The sequence below is a fragment of the Hermetia illucens genome, chromosome 6 (genome assembly GCF_905115235.1).
Source record: "Hermetia illucens chromosome 6, iHerIll2.2.curated.20191125, whole genome shotgun sequence".
NCBI lineage: Eukaryota > Metazoa > Arthropoda > Insecta > Diptera > Stratiomyidae > Hermetia > Hermetia illucens.
The window spans coordinates 32,763,271-32,780,913 of record NC_051854.1 but is presented as its reverse complement, the minus strand read 5'-3'; the positions used below and the strand labels follow the sequence as shown (position 1 = coordinate 32,780,913).

Here is a 17,643-nt window from a genome sequence, read left to right as displayed (position 1 = left end):
AAAGGGTTCAATTAATACTTTTCGAAACGCTCCGAAAAGTGCAACAAATCTCGTTCTTAACACTTATCCAAGGGAAAAATCTGAATCACAGTGATGTATCTATACAAAAACCTACAGGCATTAAAATACATCCCATTACGATAGATGTAGATATGTAATTTGCTATTGTTTCGAACGTAACCACCATCGCCTTCTCTCCATTAATGTGTTTCTAGTTCTGCTGAGTTGGATTCTTCATCGCAAAAGCGATTGGCTCACAATGCCACCCTGCCTCAAGCCATGCTGCACATGCAAATTACGGCCATTAATCCTCTTGGATCTCAGCGGATCATGCCTACAGAATTATCGCATCCAGGAAAATGCTATGTGATGGGCGTCTTGCAAATACATTAACCAGTTGGACCAGTCCATTGTTGCACGGTCACTGCAACAACTCTACAGGGGAACTTCTGGTTGCTGCGTACTCATGCACACAACGTTTTCACTCAGAGTGAAACAATGTTACTCTATTCGCAAGCCCATAACTATTCACGCTTCAACTTCACTCTTCTACTGATGTGAGAATTGCTAATTAACACGAAGTTGCACATTCCTCAATGGAATTGACACCCCCTACTAAGGTAATGTTACGTGTATTTCTAGCAGCAAAACAAAAAGTTGAGGAAAGGTGATTCAAGCAAGCATGTGGTTCGAGTACTAGGTGCCATAAATTTTCAAAAAAACCGAAAGAATTCTATAAGAATCCGCAGACAGGCAAATATGTTACCGAATCCCCTATAATATCGGAGTTCCCAAGACTGAAAGCGGCTGAAAGCTCTAGTAACAATCATTGATCAAGCCAATATTGTGTGTAAGACACCATGCCGAGGAAAGTCTAACAAGGAATGTCAGATCGTTTATATGTGAACAATCGAACGAGTTTTAAAGAACAGGGTCGCTTGGTATAAATCAGATTTGGAGGAGGTATGAAACGGTGTAAGCTCATCAGCGTTAAACTGGTAATTTTACGCCACTTTTTGATGAGATTAAAATATATGTCAAGGATCATTATTTCAAAAAAGGAATGATGTCAGAGGTCCTACACATGTCCCTAGTTAATAACACCGTGCATAAAAGAACAGATGTAGACAGTCTGAACAATATCTATTGTGACATTCTAGACGATGTTACATGGAGTAGCGCACGGCCAAAAAAGAACAGATGAACTAATTACTAACTACAAGACCGATCCCATTCTAGTTTTGTGGTTTAACTCTTCTGAAGACTTGTCGACAAGTTTACGACAATTGTATACTCTTGAACACATCATTACATTCCATAATACAGAATGCTGTATGTAATATGTACTACTATGTCCAAAAAATAAGATCAATTTTTTATCTAAATCTCCCGGGTCGCCGGTATCGCTTTTATTTTCTTGGGTTGGTAGCACTATACATAACATCTTTGCCAAATTTCGTTTTATAAGTTTCATTAGTTGTCGAGATACGCTTGATTCTGTAAGACTAAACAAATTGCTCCGCCGATTTTTATAATGTGTGAATTAATTGAGCAAAGTTCTTGATTAAAATTTTGTTTGAGGAATGCATCGTCATGTGCGGAAAAATTCGGGATACCGAATCCTCTCATGGCCGCATACAGTCTTTACCTTGGTGAGTTACATCCTTTTACGTCGAATTTAAGGGTGGGTCCCATACATACAAAAGGAGGGTGTACATTTTTTTTCATCAAATATAGTCATGTTGGGTATCAAATTAAAGCCCTCGATTAGTACTTTTCGAAGTCGGTCTTGGTTTTGATATTTGTTGGAATGGTGGGGAGTGAGGGAGGTTGAAAATTATCATTTTTTTAACGAACCCATTCTCAGAGACTACCAAACCGGAAAATCTGAAAAAATATCAAGAAGCTGCCACTGCATGGTGTCTAGGCTCCGAGATACCCTCCATACGGATACCTGTTCAAATAAAGTTAATAATAGTACATTACTAGAATTTTTAGTAATTGGCAGGAAAACTCCCCTTAAGTTCATCGAAATTTTGCAGCAATATAGTCACAGTATAGAGCATGATCTCATCAAATTTGGCGAAAATCACACCATTACTAACCAAGTTATAATAGGTTAAACTTGTCGTTTCTGTGCAAATTTGACTTTGAATGTCAATATCACTTGAAAGTGGGTATTTTCACATAATATATGCATATATTACGTGCTACATACTAATGGGGCAAATGCACACTCCAATCTCTTTATAAAAGAAATACACAAAACCTTTCGTACCTGAACCGTCTAGCTTCCGGTTTCCCGACTTGTTATTTATGTATGAGACAGATAATGCCTCGTTACCAGTAGTCAGGCTTGATTCGCTAGCCCAGACCTTGAGCATTAGCTAACGAACCGCTTGGTGTAATTCACCTCTATATTTAACCAATTCGCCTGTAATTCCATCGGCTCCTGGCGATTTATGATTTTTAAGCCGATAAATTGTACGGACTGTTTTTTCCATCTTGGTGGTGGCAGTATTTGTCCGTCATCTTCGTCGATGTCCTGGTTGTTGAGCAGTTCATCAAAATACTCATCCTAAGTCTCCAGTATGCCCATTCTGTCGAAAATCAGATTTCCCTCTTTGTTTCGACAGGATGAGCAGCGAGGTGTATAAGGTTTCATTCTGCTGACTTGTTGGTAAAACTTGTGCCCCTGGTGGGATTGCTCTCTGTACTTTTCGAGTTCAAAAACCTGTTGGTTCTCCCAGGCTTTCTTTTCCATCTGTGGAGTCACTTCTCCGCTCGACGGAGTTCGTGATAAGTCTCCGACCGTGCCCGCATTCTTTGAAAATGCAACATTACCCGGTATGCAGCATTCTTCTGTTCCGTTGCTAGTTTATATTCATCGTCGAACCAGTCGTTCTAATTTTTTTTGCGACTGGGGCCAACTATATTTGTGGCCATATCAATGATAACGTTTTTCAGGTGATTGTGGAGATCATTTGTCGATGCTTCATCTCCAGGGCCTCTGTTGACTGCAGTTAGCTTCAGCAATCTCTCTTCTTATCTGATTTTCAGAGGGGATTCTGTGTGGTATTGTTATTCGAGCCCGTTGCATCATGTCAACGATATAATGACCCGAATTTATATTGGCCCCCTTATATATTCTGACATTCATCAAGGCAGCGTTCGATCAACACGTGGTCAATTTGGTTGAAAGTGGTTCCGTTTGGAGAGGTCCACGTTAATTTGTGGACCGCTTTCCATGCAAACCAAATACTTCCAATAACCATTTCGTATCACATTACTAATTGAATTATCCGCAGTCCGTTATCATTGGTAGTCGTATGTAAGCTATGAGAGCCAACGTATCGCCTGGAGAGGGGCTCCGTTCCTACTTGACTGTTAAAATCCCCAAGCATGATTTTGATATCATATCTGGGACAGGCTTCGAACCATTTCAAAAATCTTTACGATAAACTGGACACTCGGGATGGCGAGAGAGATCTGTATCGACTTGCTAAAAGCAGTGATGAACGCACACAGGATATCGAACACTTCTGTTGTGTTAATGACAAGAACGGTACTTTGCTTACCAACCGTCGAGCCGCAACGGATAGATGGCGAGAATACTTCGAGCAGATTTCAACTGAAGAATTTGCTCATCCTCCACTTCCACAATCATTGCCGACATTTGGAGCAGTTCCACCTGTCAGCCCAACTGAAGTCGAGGAGGCAATAAAACAAATGAAATCGGGGAAAGCAACAGGACCTGACGACATCGCATCTGAGCTCTGGAAAGCGAAGAGCTGGGACCCAACACTGTGGCTCAGCGAATTCTTTAACCGGGTTATTCAGGAAGGAAGAACACCATCTGACTGACAAGAAAGTACCACTGTTCCAATATGGAAAAAGAAAGGTAGCCCAGCAGAATGTTCAAATTACCGTCCGATCCGGTTACTTTCCCATACCATGAAGATTTTTGAACGCATTCTTGACAACCGTATTCGCGAAATCGTCGAAATAACCGTGAATCAAGCCAGATTTGTCAAGAACTGCGGAACTACTGACGCAATACACGCTGCGCGGTTACTCATGGAGAAACACCGTGAGAAGCATCGCCCTCTTTACATTGCCTTTCTGGATCTAGAGAAAACGTTTGACCGTGTACCACACGAACTCATCTGGTATGCTTTACGACAACACTTGCTGCCAGAAGAACTCGTGCGCTGGGTTCAATTGCTCTACCACGATCCGAAAAGTAAAGTTCGAAGTATGGCGGGTGTATCAAAACCGCTTCGTGTCTCTGTTGGAGTTCATCAAGGAAGTGCCCTCTCACCACTCCTCTTTGTCCTTGTTATGGACACCGTCACACGGGATATCCAACGTCCAGCGCCCTACACACTGCTTTATGCATATGATGTTTAACTAGCATCTGATAGCAAAAATGATCTCGAGCAACTTGTTCAAAAATGGAATGATCGCCTCATGCAACACGGTCTCAGATTGAATTTAAACAAAACTGAATTTTTGACGACCGATCCCCATGAAACAGGCACAATCACTGTCAGTGGCAGTGATCTGCCCAGAACTGAACGATTTAAATACCTCGGGTCAACGCTATCAGCCAATGGAGGGCTGCGTTATGAAATTGCTTCACGCATTAACGCAACCTGGATGAAGTGGCGTTCCACAACTGGTGTCCTTTGTGATCGACGTATCAACGAACGTCTCAAATCTAAAATTTACCGCAATGTCGTCCATCCAGTCGCTCTCTATGGTTCGGAGTGTTGGCCAACCATAAAAGACAATGAACGGCGTCTTGCGGTAATGGAGACGAAGATGCTACGTTGGACTAGTGGCGTCACACGTTTAGATCACATCCGAAATGATGATATCCGCGATCGTTATGGGGTTGCACCGATCGTGGAAAAGTTGCGACAGAGGTGTCTTCGATGGTATGCTCACGCAATTCGTGCAAACGAGAATTCACTTGCCAAGATTGGTCTGAACATCGAAGTCGATGGTAAACGACCAAAAGGCAGACCTAAGCAACGGTGGCTTGATACGCTGGATGGGGATATGAAAGCCTCGAGATTGCACCCAGATCAGGCATTCGATAGAGCCAAATGGCGAAGCCGATCACGACGAGTCGACCCCACTTGTGAACGGGACAAAGGCTGAAGAAAAAGAAGAAGAAGGTATCCTTCGCCGATTTTGCGGTCTCCTCTCTAGGAGCATGACCGTTAATGAAGCTTATATTTCTAAATTTCCCTCGGAAGCACAGGTCCAATGTGTCTCCTCTAACGCTGTTATGCAACTTCAAGACAAAATGCGCAACTCGTTGTTCCGTTTTCGTTGTCGGGTTCGTTGTTGTGTTCTCAATCCAGTCCGAGGCTCCTTTTCTGACTTCGTAACAAGTTGTTTCCCGTGCAGAGTTATCTGCTCATGATAAAATCTAATTCCGAAACATTCGTTTCATTCGATTTAGACGTAATAGACCAAAATATTATAATGGAATTATTATAGCTTGCATATGATTTGGTTTTACGCATTCAAATGCTGTGTTTATGTTCACAAATTTGAAAATCTTTACTAATACTTAAGTTAAGTTTCGAATCTCTTGAGTTTACACTGCGGACCATAAATAAGATTTAGCAGGCTTATGCAAAAAATAACGTTGCTAATCGCAAGGACATTTATGCGAAAATGAATGTACATATACTCCTGTGTCGCTGAGTGTATATAAAGTAATGCAATTAAGGTACTTTGCAAAGCCTAATTGCCATCTTTCTAAATGGCCCTGTTGTCGTAGCTTCATGCGAATAAATCTGTATTAATGAAGTTTTGTGGAAGCGTAGATGTTTGTGATAACTAGTTGTTTCAACCTCTTGATTATATCCAAATTCCATTACAGATCTTATTACACGCGCCGGAAATTCCGGCCTATTTACGCCAAAGTTATGAACAGCTATGCCAACGCTCATAGGAAGTCATCGACATTCCAAAGATTTGCCGGGGCGAACTCCATGAGTCTGGTCACAGGACTTTTGCCCTTTACATCCGAAATGGCACTTTTCGAGTTCCCTTTCAATGAACTCCTGGTAAGATATTGATTGCAGGGTTGTTTTTGGGTTTTGCCAGTAGACGAGAGAAGATAACGCATAGACTGTGATAATATGATAAGCTGATTGACTGTTGTAGCATTTTTGGGGCCAACACGATTGAACTCTATTTTGGGATTTAGACGGGAATCAATAATTGAATAAAAAGTGTTGGCTGTAAATTATTCATGAAGTTTATACAGCGGAACTATAAGTTGAATATGTCCTCTGAACCAGGAACGTATCAAAAGATATTCAAATACTCATAGTGAATACATACCCACAAAGCCCGAAAGCAACCCTTTGTCGTACAAAGTCATTTTTTAGAGTTGTGTCGTTAAATCTTTTTTTCAGATGTGGGCCGTGCTTACAAAGCGGCAACAAATGGCCTTGTTAATGTGGACTCATGGGGAAGAAGCTTTAGCCAAGTCACTTGTTGCATGCAAGCTTTATAAGGCAATGGCCCACGAAGCGGCAGAGGATGACCTCGATACAGAAATCTACGATGAGCTAAGGAATTATGCAAAAGAGTTTGAAACGAAGGGTAAGGGAAGATTTAGTCCTTAACTTTATAGGCGATTTACATATTTTCAACGGAATTTCCATGAATTCTTACTCAACAGGGATAAAGTTACTTGACTTTTGCTATAGACAAGATGCTGACAAAGCCCAAAGACTTTTAACATGTGAACTTCACTCATGGTCGAGCCAAAGTTGCCTGTCGCTGGCGGTGGCAGCTAATCATCGCGCCCTATTAGCCCACCCTTGCAGTCAAGTAATTCTAGCGGACTTGTGGATGGGTGGCTTGAGAACGAGGAAGAATACTAATTTTAAGGTAAGTGAAAATTTATAAGATTTTCAATTTTTAAACGAATGCATTCCTCAAGTAACTGTCCTGAAAAATGTAAAGAATCCCTGCTCATCATTGTCCATTCGTGTATCAGTGATGAAGTGAAAAATACTTTTAAATCGACCCTTTTGGTGTTAAAAATCCTTGCCCCTCATTCTATTTTCGAAGGAAACAAAATGGGAGTTAATTGTCTACTAAATAAGGAAAGTTGGATAATTTTGTCTTCAGATTGCCAGGTAGAGGTAGACGAGGTAGAACTAACTACCTAACTTCACGAGGGAAAACGATCATGATTTTTGAAGCCGCTTTGCCTTTGGGGTTTATTCAGCTTGGAAACCCCGATCATCATTCGATCATTTGTGTAAAACAAAACTTTATTCAAATCGGTTTACTGTTTGTCTGCCTGTCTGTATATCACATCTTATATCTCAGAAACAGTTAATCCTTTTGAACCTGAACCTGATGTTAGGCTCAAAATATGCCCCCAAAATGTGTAACAGGTCTCGTTGTCAGAACCTATCCAACCGAAAATTCTAAAAAAAAAACAGAGTGGTGCATCTCTACGAAATCTAGGCCTCAAAGTACATCCGGTTCCGATATCTGCACAAATAAAGTTATTATAATAATAACATATTTCCACATTTTAGAAATTTAAACGGCAACCCCCCTTATGTTCATCGCAGAAGGACAGGTATGGGGATAAGGGATAACATAGTGCACAATTTAGCCAAATTTGAAGAAAATCCAACTATTAGTAACAAAGTTATAGGTTATAGTTAGTTATAGGATACTTTGCCATTTTTTGTGAATTTCCTGCATTCTACAACGTGTATGACGTCATCATCCCGGTATTCCGACTTGTTTTGCCGTCATCGCCTAATATTTTTAAAGATCTATTTTATTTATTTTAAACGAGTAGTAAGTTGCTCCCCATTTGGTTCGGTACGGCATCAAGTGGATGCAGACTTAGGGCCCCGCAATTCTCGAAAAACAACGACTCATTCGCAAAAATAAAACTTTCATAATTGACTCTATATGTATATTTCACGCTCAAGAGAGCAATTGGAGCCTAGATTGCCTCATCTAAAGCCAGTTAATGGAAGAAATAATATCATGTGTAGTGTGTAGTTCGAATGTGGGCAGAAGTTCATCAAGAAATAGCAAGCCGAAAATGAACAAAAGCAAAGTGGACATCGTATAAATGAGCCGTAGATCGCCAGCAAGAATGTGACCTGCAATTTGGTTTTCTAAAAAAAAGAGGAGCCAAGCTCTCTGCCTTTGCAAGTAAATAGAAGCAGCAACAACCCGGAAACCAATAAATAGTGACGTCTTTCAATGCTGATGTCAGTACTTCCTTTCTTACCTACATACAGTCAAAAGCCCAACTGATCCTATTGCAAACTCTGCGCAACAATAATGTACTAATAATGAGATGGTGAAAGTGACATGGTGACGCAAAGTGAAGGTAGAACCCTCTTGCATGCATTGAGTAGCGTTGTTCCAATTATATTAACGTTAATGATGTTAATGTTCATAGTATATTAGTATATTTTAACGATTTGCCGCGAATCCCCTTAAGTTCATCCTAGCTCCGTCAAATTTTCAGGAAAGATAGACTCTAATAGGAAGTAAAAGTTATTATTTTGCCAAGGACCACGTTCAGGCGAGAGAGCAAACAGATGTCAGCCAGCTGTCGGATAATGGGTGAGTTTCCTTGTTGATCGGACGGCACCTCAGAATATCGATTTGCATTGCGACGCCATCAAAAATGCTCTTTTCTCAGGTGCCACACAGATCTTCGGTCACGTCCCGGAAGGGCGTCTTTAGATCTGGCTGACTGCGGAGTCGTGGAAGTGGATCGATGAAAAGAAGGGATTGAAGGCTCTACTGACCGCTGCGAGTGATTTCGAATGTGATGCGTTCGAACTTCGAGCGAAATCCCTGTCCGGAAGCACCTTTCCTCAAGCACCTGGACTACGTTGATGACATCTGTTTGCTCTCTCACGGGGTCGTGGACCTTGGCCAAATGGCTCTGGATTTGGAAAGAGAGGCAAGTAGAGTCGAACTAAAGATAAACAGCAACAAAACCAAGCTTCTCAGTTTGACGGGTCACGCACTCTCTCTATCTACATTAATGGACAGAGCATCGAAAGCGTCGATCAATTTATCTAGGAATCGTAGTTTATGCTAACCGCGACAACGAACTGGAGGGGGGAGGGCTTTTTTTGGGTAACCGTGAGCGAAGGCGCGTAGGTGTGGTTGACGCGCTATACCCCACCAAGGGGTGAAAGGCAAACATATATATCTCACAAATAAAACCAAATCTTGAACAACTTGTCTAAAAGTGGAGTACTCACCTCATACAGCACGGTTTTCGACTGAATCTAAATCAAACGGTGAATAACGACTACAATGAAATAGGCACTATCATTGTAAGTGAAAACGACCTGCCGGCTGAGAGATTGAAATATCTCGGATGAATGCTATCAGTCAACGGTGAACTGCGCTATGCTTCACGCAACATCACAATTTGGATGAAGTCTCAAACCCAGAATCGGGAGATATTTTATATCAGGGGAATACTTACCTCAAATTCACTTCATTATCCAACCGAAAAATTTGAAAAAAAATCAGAAATTCAAAATATATCCCAATATAATATCTGCTCAAATATAATTAATAATAGTATATTATGATATTTTATAAATTTACCCGAAGCCTCCCTTAAGTTCATCCTAGAAGTACAAAATTTGTTATGATTATAAGCAATAATGAAGTCCACAATTCTCGAAAGTTTGGAAAAAATCAATATCACATATCAAGGAATATTTTCAACTCTTCGCTATATACGAATCGATAAACTTGGATAGGATATTTCTCACACAAGATGAACACAAAACCTTTACACCCGAAGCGTCCAGATTTCGGTATTCCGACTTGTTTTTATCTGGTGGTGGTGAACTTTCTCACATTTGCTAATAATCTTGAAATTCTACTGTGAAATGTATGAAGTTGACTATTAACAATGCAATGGTCTCCAAATCAAATTATTTGTGTAAATGGCTCTTTAAAAAATGGAGTACAATTGAGTTGAAGCTTTTGAGTTTTGAATTATGTATACATGGAACTGTCATGTACTCCTCGATAACTCTTAAAATGTGATCCATAACTGCTGACGCGCGTTTTTTAAGGGTTTATGCGAAACAAAACAGTATTAAAATCGATTCAATGTCTGTCTCTTCATCTGTCCGTTGTCTGTCTCTCTGCCACACCCGATTTACTCAGAAACGGCTGAACAGATTGTCACGAAATTTGGTGAGAACATGTGGTCTGTATGTCTCGTGTTGACTTTGAAAGGGGGCTCCCCACACATGCGAAAGAGGGGTGCACATTTTTTTTCATCGAATATGATAATATGGGGTGTCAAATGATATAATCAAACATTGGGGGGATAGGGCTCAAAATGTGTCTCGTTCTTAGAATCTACCCCATCCCCATCTCCAGAAATAAAGTCAATAATAGTATGTTACTATATTTTAGAAATTTACCGGAAAATCCCCCTCAAGTTCATTCCAGAACTGGCACCAGCATAGGCCATAATATCGGACATAATTCTGAAAAGTTTGGAGGCAATCCGACTATTATTAACGAAGTTATAAAAAGTCAAAATTCAAAATTTATGGCACCGCAAGACGTGTGTGGCGCGGCAGGATCTGCAGCATTCGAAATTTATTTCGGATGTTGCGGATGCGGACGGGTAGATGGCGCTGAACGTGGAAACTCTCCACTCACGCGTTTTCAGAACGCACCGGGGAAGTGGAGAGCCAGCGGTAAAAAAGTGCCGTTGGTTGGGACAGTAAGGACCGCATGGAAATAAGTCGGTCTCTTCTGTTCCCAACCGCGACACGGAACACTTCAGCGCGATCATTAAAAAAATATTATAATCAAAAAAGGCTCCATCGGTCAGTCTCCTACAAGTGCGGAAAAAGACTATTACTAAAGTTGTTCGTTATTTTCTTATACCGTTTTTGATATTAAGACTGAATGTACAGAGACTGAATTGGAAGTGTTATTTCATTGATTTGATATTATATCTAGTCATAAATATGTTCACATTTAAAATTTTTATTACTAAAGTGGTGACCCCGATAAAGAACAAGTAACAAATTATCCGCCATCGCCGCCATTGGTGAAGTTCTATTGACGACAAAATTCGTCCGAGCAACACGGCAGAAATAGAACTTTCAAACGCCTTTCACACACCGGACCAGCCATCATTGCCACGAGATTCCGACAATCTTTGCAGGAAATACTATCCGCGCTTCAGAAGTGTTCCCAATGTGTGTGTGCGGATTAAGGGCGTAAAAATCTGACGACGTTCGTCAACAAAAAGAAAGTGTCGACGAGATCTCCACATTGAATTCCTGTAAACGCCAGACATTTTTGCTTATCGCTTTGAATTGTGGCTGTGTCGCTCGCAGCTGTTCCGAGTTCGTGCCCAGCCCGCGATCAGGTTCAGAGCAATTGGGCGCTGCAGCGTTCGGAAAGGATAAGTTGAACAACCGCCCGGTCTCCTCGCCGTCAGTGGCCGCGTCATTGCCGTCGTCATTGTGCAGCAAACGGACGTCCCAAGGAACTACACTGTTGGAAGCCGCCGAAGAGTCTGAGAGCGAAGACGACGACATGGGCTTCGGTCTGTTCGATTAAGTCGAAGCAACACTCTGACGCGGACAAGTGGACGTGAGTCTTGGCTTGCGTAGGACGTTTCCGTGGCGTTTCATCCTGGCGGATGTCAGCTTCCCCATATTAGGCGCAGACTTCTTGTGTCACTATGGGTTGCTGGTGGACTTGCAACATAAGTCCCTTATAGACCCCACAACCAAACTAAATTCGTCGGGCCAAATGGTATCTCACGCTGACAATAACCTTTCCGTTCTTTTGGAAGACATCTCCGACTCTCGTGTTCGGACACTCCTCCAAAAGTTCAGCCAGATAACTACCGAGTGTAGTCTCTCGAAACCAGTAAAGCACAATGTGCAGCACCACATAAATACTACTGGTTCCCCGATTTTCTCAAAGGTGCGTCCTCTACCACCCCAGAAACTGGCTATTGCGCGGAAAGAATTTGAACAACTTGTTCAACAGGGTATCTGCAGGCCCTCAAACAGCTGTTGGTCTTCCCCTTTACATATGGTCCCTAAGCCAAATGGCGAATGGCGTCCCTGTGGGGATTACAGAAGGCTAAACGCACAGACTGTTCCTGACCGATATCCGATTCCACTCATCCACGACTTTGCGCATCACCTCGCGAATTGCCGCATCTTTTCGACCTTGGACTTAGCCAAGGCATACCACCAAATCCCAGTAGCTCCTGAAGACATTCCAAAGACGGCAATATGCACACCCTTTGGACTCTTCGAGTTCACCCGAATGACTTTCGGATTGTGCAATGCGGCGCAAACCTTTCAAAGGTTCATTCACTCAGTCCTGCGAAACCTCGATTTCTGTTTCGTCTATTTGGATGATGTTTTGGTCGCTTCTTCTACTGAGTCTGAGCACTTAGCCCATCTCGAGTGCATTTTTCAACGTCTCCTTGAGGCCGGTTTAGTCTTAAACGTTGAGAAGTGCAAATTCCTTCAAAAACAGGTGAGATTCCTCGGCCACTCCATTTCCTCTGAAGGAATACAGCCCGACCCAGACAAGGTGCAAGCAATAACAAGCTTCCCGCGTCCAAAAACAGTGAGGGAGTTGAGGAGGTTCTTGGGCATGCTAAACTTTTACCGTCGTTTCCTGCCCAAGGCCGCCCATCACCAGTCCGTTTTGAACGCGTACTTGTCTGGCCCCAAAACAAAAGACACACGAGAGATTGTGTGGTCTGAAGTGGCTGTCTGCGCGTTCAATAAATCCAGACAGCAACTGGCTGATGCTACACTTTTGGCATTTCCTCATCAAGATGCACCCCTAGCCGTTTTTGTTGATGCCTCTGACATCGCAGTAGGTGCTGCCCTTCACCAAAAGGTGGACCAAGTTTGGCAGCCGTTGAGCTTCTTCTCGAAGCAGTTGAATCCCGCTCAACGGAACTACAGCACCTACGATCGCGAACTGCTCGCCGCATACCTGTCCATTAAATACTTCCGTTTCTCCCTAGAAGGCAGGCCGTTCACAGTGTTCACGGATCATAAGCCTCTCACGTTCGCTTTGAAACAGAAGCCCGACAAAGCGTCCCCTCGTCAGCTTCGACACCTGAGCTTCATAAGCCAGTTCACGTCAGACATCCAGCACGTGTCCGGGAAGGACAACATTGTTGCTGACGCTTTGTCTCGTGTCTCCGAAGTTAACATCCCCGCCTCACTCGATTTCTCGGCTATTGCCAAGGCGCAAGTGGATGACGCAGCACTTCAGAGCCTCAAGTCCAACCCCAAATACAAATTTCGGGAGTTGCCCATCTTCGGCTCAAACCTCTCGCTCTGCTGCGAAGACTCGGAAAAGGGACCTCGGCCATACATTCCGGCCACATTTCGCAAGGAAGTGTTCCACGCAGTTCACGACTTGGCGCATCCCGGCATCAGGACAACAAACCGGTTAGTCACCGGAAAATACTTCTGGCCCTCCATGAACAAGGATATCAATTCCTGGGCCAGAGAGTGCATCGCATGCCAGAAGTGTAAAGTCTCAAGGCATGTAAGGAAAGAAGTGGGCTCATTCCCCCGCACTACCAAGCGTTTCCACACAATACACCTCGACATAATAGGGCCTTTGCGAGACTCGCACGGTTACAAGTATTGCCTCACAATCATCGACAGGTTCACGCGGTGGCCTGAGGCAATACCTCTGAAAGACATTACGGCGCAATCTTGTGCCGAAGCCCTCTGCCGAGAGTGGATACCTCGCTTTGGCGTCCCTGCAGTGATCATCACTGACCAGGGAATGCAATTTGAGTCCACCCTTTTCTCCGAGTTAGGCAAACTCCTGGGTTTTAAACGCCAGCGGACTACTGCATACCACCCGCAGTCCAATGGGATGCTAGAACGTTGGCACCGGACGCTGAAAGCCGCCATTATGGCACGCGACGACCCGTCCTGGACTCAAGTCTTGCCTCTCGTCCTACTCGGCCTTCGAACAACCCGCCGAGAGGAATTTGCTGCCAGCCCCGCGGAGCTGGTTTACGGGGAGAACCCAAGACTCCCAAGCGATCCGGTCTTCGACAAGAGATCGGGTCTCACGGAGTCGGGGTTGGTGCGTCTGCTGAAGGACAATCTCCGACGCATCAAAGCGCCACCGCCCACTCGACACTCGTCCATACCTGCTTGTTCGCCCAAGGAACTGGACACGTGCACGCACGTGCTGATCAGGACGGATGCCGTCCGGAAGCCGCTGCAGCCTCCATATGAGGGCCCGTACCGCGTTCTCGAGAGGGGAGAACATTTCTTCCAGCTCGAGATCGGTGGTCACAAAAAGGCGGTCTCTTTGGCCAGGCTGAAACCCGTGTGCGCCCCGAAGCAACGTCGTGTCCGCTTTGCGGATTAACGGCGAACGAAGTTCGGGGATCCGTCGCCGAAACCCCCTAGGTTTCGTCTGGGGGCGGAGTGATGTGGCGCGGCAGGATCTGCAGCATTCGAAATTTATTTCGGATGTTGCGGATGCGGACGGGTAGATGGCGCTGAACGTGGAAACTCTCCACTCACGCGTTTTCAGAACGCACCGGGGAAGTGGAGAGCCAGCGGTAAAAAAGTGCCGTTGGTTGGGACAGTAAGGACCGCATGGAAATAAGTCGGTCTCTTCTGTTCCCAACCGCGACACGGAACACTTCAGCGCGATCATTAAAAAAATATTATAATCAAAAAAGGCTCCATCGGTCAGTCTCCTACAAGTGCGGAAAAAGACTATTACTAAAGTTGTTCGTTATTTTCTTATACCGTTTTTGATATTAAGACTGAATGTACAGAGACTGAATTGGAAGTGTTATTTCATTGATTTGATATTATATCTAGTCATAAATATGTTGACATTTAAAATTTTTATTACTAAACGTGCATGACGTCATCATCATATAAAGTGAACTTGTATGAACGGCGGCGTCCATGGGGACGTTTTACTTTCTCTTTTCCCTCTTCCCTCTTATTAAAATCGGTTCAATGTCTGTCTGTCCGTCTGTCTATCTGTCTGTCACACGCACTTTTCTCAGAAACGGCTATACCGATTGACACGAAATTTGGTGAGAAGGTGGGAACCACAGTTAGATACTAGACAGCTACCTCACTCCCCCTTGCCCCTCAAGGGGGGAAATCAGTGCGAATACACACGATTTCAAATTGTTTTGCCCTTGAGCATGAGCGAGATGTACCGAAAACCCGACGGACTTGCCAATGTATTTGTGAGATTGGCAAGTTTTTGCTTATGTATAAGTGAATACGTGAAACAACTTTTTGCTATATGGGTGAGCACGCCGTAGTACCAGAATAGCAAAAGCTCACCGATCTCTCTCTTACCAATACGATTTGACGAAGATTATGCCTTTTCCTTGTTTAGCGTCTCTGATGTGTACAGCTAAGCTCCTGCAAGCACATTTGCAAGTGGGGTCATTTTTGTAAGGGTACTGCCTATAGTAGATCTACTGTGGTGGGAACTGCAAACGCGCAGATATGGAGTGAGTGATATCCTTCTACGTTGAGATTTAGGGAGGGTCCCATACATGCAAAAGGACGGTGTAAAATTTTTTTCACCGAATATAGTCATGTTGAGTATCAAATCAAAGGTCTCGTATTAGTACTTTTCGAAGCGGGTCTTAGTTTTGAGATTTGTGAGAAAGGCAGGGAGTGGGAGGGGTGGAATGCGATGATTTATTTAACGGTCTGACATGCTAAACACATATCCATAACGGGCTACGTACAATTGTTTTGCACTCAAATATACTCACAGAAGAAGCAAAGAAAATCTTTCATACCTGAAACGCCGAGCTTCCGGTTTCCCGACTTGTTTGGTCTTTTTTTAAGGTTTTGTGTAAACACAAAACCTTATTAAAATCGGTTTATTGTCTGTCTGTCTGTCCGTCTGTCTGTCTGTCTGTCTGTCTGTCTGTGCGTCACACGCACTTTTCTCGGAAACGGTTACAGCGATTGACACCAAATTTAGTAGAAAGGTGGGAACTGTGAACGCTCACGCATATAGTTAGTTACATCCTTTTACGACGAATTTAAGGGGGGGTCCCCATACAAGCAAAAGAAGGGTGTACATTTTTTTTTCATCAAATATAATCATGTCGGGTATTAAATTAAAGGTCTCGGCTAGTACTTTTCGAAGCCGGTCTTAATTTTAACTTTTGTTGAAAAGGTGGGGAGGGCCGGGGGTTGAAAGTGGTCAGTTTTTTAATGAACCCATTTTCAGGAACTACCCAGCCGAAAAATCTGAAAAAAATCAGGGGGCTGCCTCTATATGGTGCCTAGGCTCCGAAATACCCTCCATACCGATAGCTGTTCAAATAAAGTTAATAATAGTATATTACTTTAATTTTTAGTAATTGACAGGGAAACCCCCCTTAAGTTCACCCTAGAATCACAAAATTTTGCAGCAATATAGGCTATAGTATATAGGATGATCCTCCAGATTTGGTGAAAATCGCACTATTATTAACAAAGTTATACTAGGTCAAAACTGTCGCCCCTTTCCAAATTCAAGACTATGAATGTCAATACCACTTGAAAGTGGCTATTTTCACATAATATATGCATATTTTACGTGTTACATGCTAATGGGACAAATGCACACTCAAATTTCTTTATAAAAGAAATACACAAAACCTTTCATACCTGAAGCGTCCAGCTTCCGGTTTCCCGACTTGTTACTTGTTTGCATATCAAAATCAATTACTCGAGGTAGCTATATGTATGTATATGTATGTGCTAATAAAGCTTGCGAGTAGTAACTAATATAATTGGCATGTGTGTACCTAGTTACCAGCAGTTTTTGTATGCTTCTGTGCGCGGAGTAAAGTGCGTGAAGATACGTTAGATCAATTTAGGTACACACATATATATGTTTGCATCGTCATGTGGTAGTACACAATGTTTATTTATTTAGGATTAACAAAGTATTTATGTCATTGATATGTATGTATTATACATATGTGTGTCTTGAAGTTATGACGAAATATTTTGTATTCTTAGCTATGTACGAATGGAAAATCGGGCAAAGAGTTTCTCACGTAAGATGAACACAAAACCTTTACACTCGAAGCGGTATCACGACTTGTTTTTTTTCCGATCTTCAAAAGACACTGGCCTGGACACGTTAGCGTGTAGGATTCTTACCCAATTGCTTTGGATAGATGCGACCATTGAGTTAATCATATCCTAGTTTTCCTGACATGGTAGCATTTTTCACACCAGATTTTCTGGCACGAGCACCTCTCCTAGAGTCTCCTCTAGGTTCTTCCTTTCTTCTACAAATTTCGGACTGTGGAAGAATACGTGCTCTGCGTCCTCTGGGACTCCATTGTAGTTTGGACAATCGGGTAAGGTATCTAGTTTAAACCTGAACAGGTACTGGCGATATCATCCATGCACCGTGAAAAACTGGGTAAGATTATAATTAACCACTCCTTGATGGCAGGGATGAGCCTGTGTGTTCACCGACCCTTTCCCGAGAGTTTCCAACGCCATCTATTTAGAGATCTCTCCCTTTCGGCGTCTGCGATAAAAGAGAGATAGG

At 43.0% G+C, this 17,643-nt stretch overlaps 1 protein-coding gene across 15 annotated transcripts in view; it reads left to right on the top strand.

Moving 5' to 3' along the window:
* The window catches only part of LOC119658934 (transient receptor potential cation channel trpm), a 489,577-nt gene that overhangs the window by 409,171 nt on the left and 62,763 nt on the right, over nucleotides 1–17,643 (top strand). For all 15 annotated transcript variants that reach the window (XM_038066779.1, XM_038066781.1, XM_038066780.1 and 12 more), the window contains 3 exons: nucleotides 5,900–6,086; nucleotides 6,441–6,630; nucleotides 6,710–6,921. In XM_038066779.1, coding sequence (XP_037922707.1) covers nucleotides 5,900–6,086; nucleotides 6,441–6,630; nucleotides 6,710–6,921 — 589 coding nt within the window. The remainder of the gene's footprint in view (nucleotides 1–5,899; nucleotides 6,087–6,440; nucleotides 6,631–6,709; nucleotides 6,922–17,643) is intronic.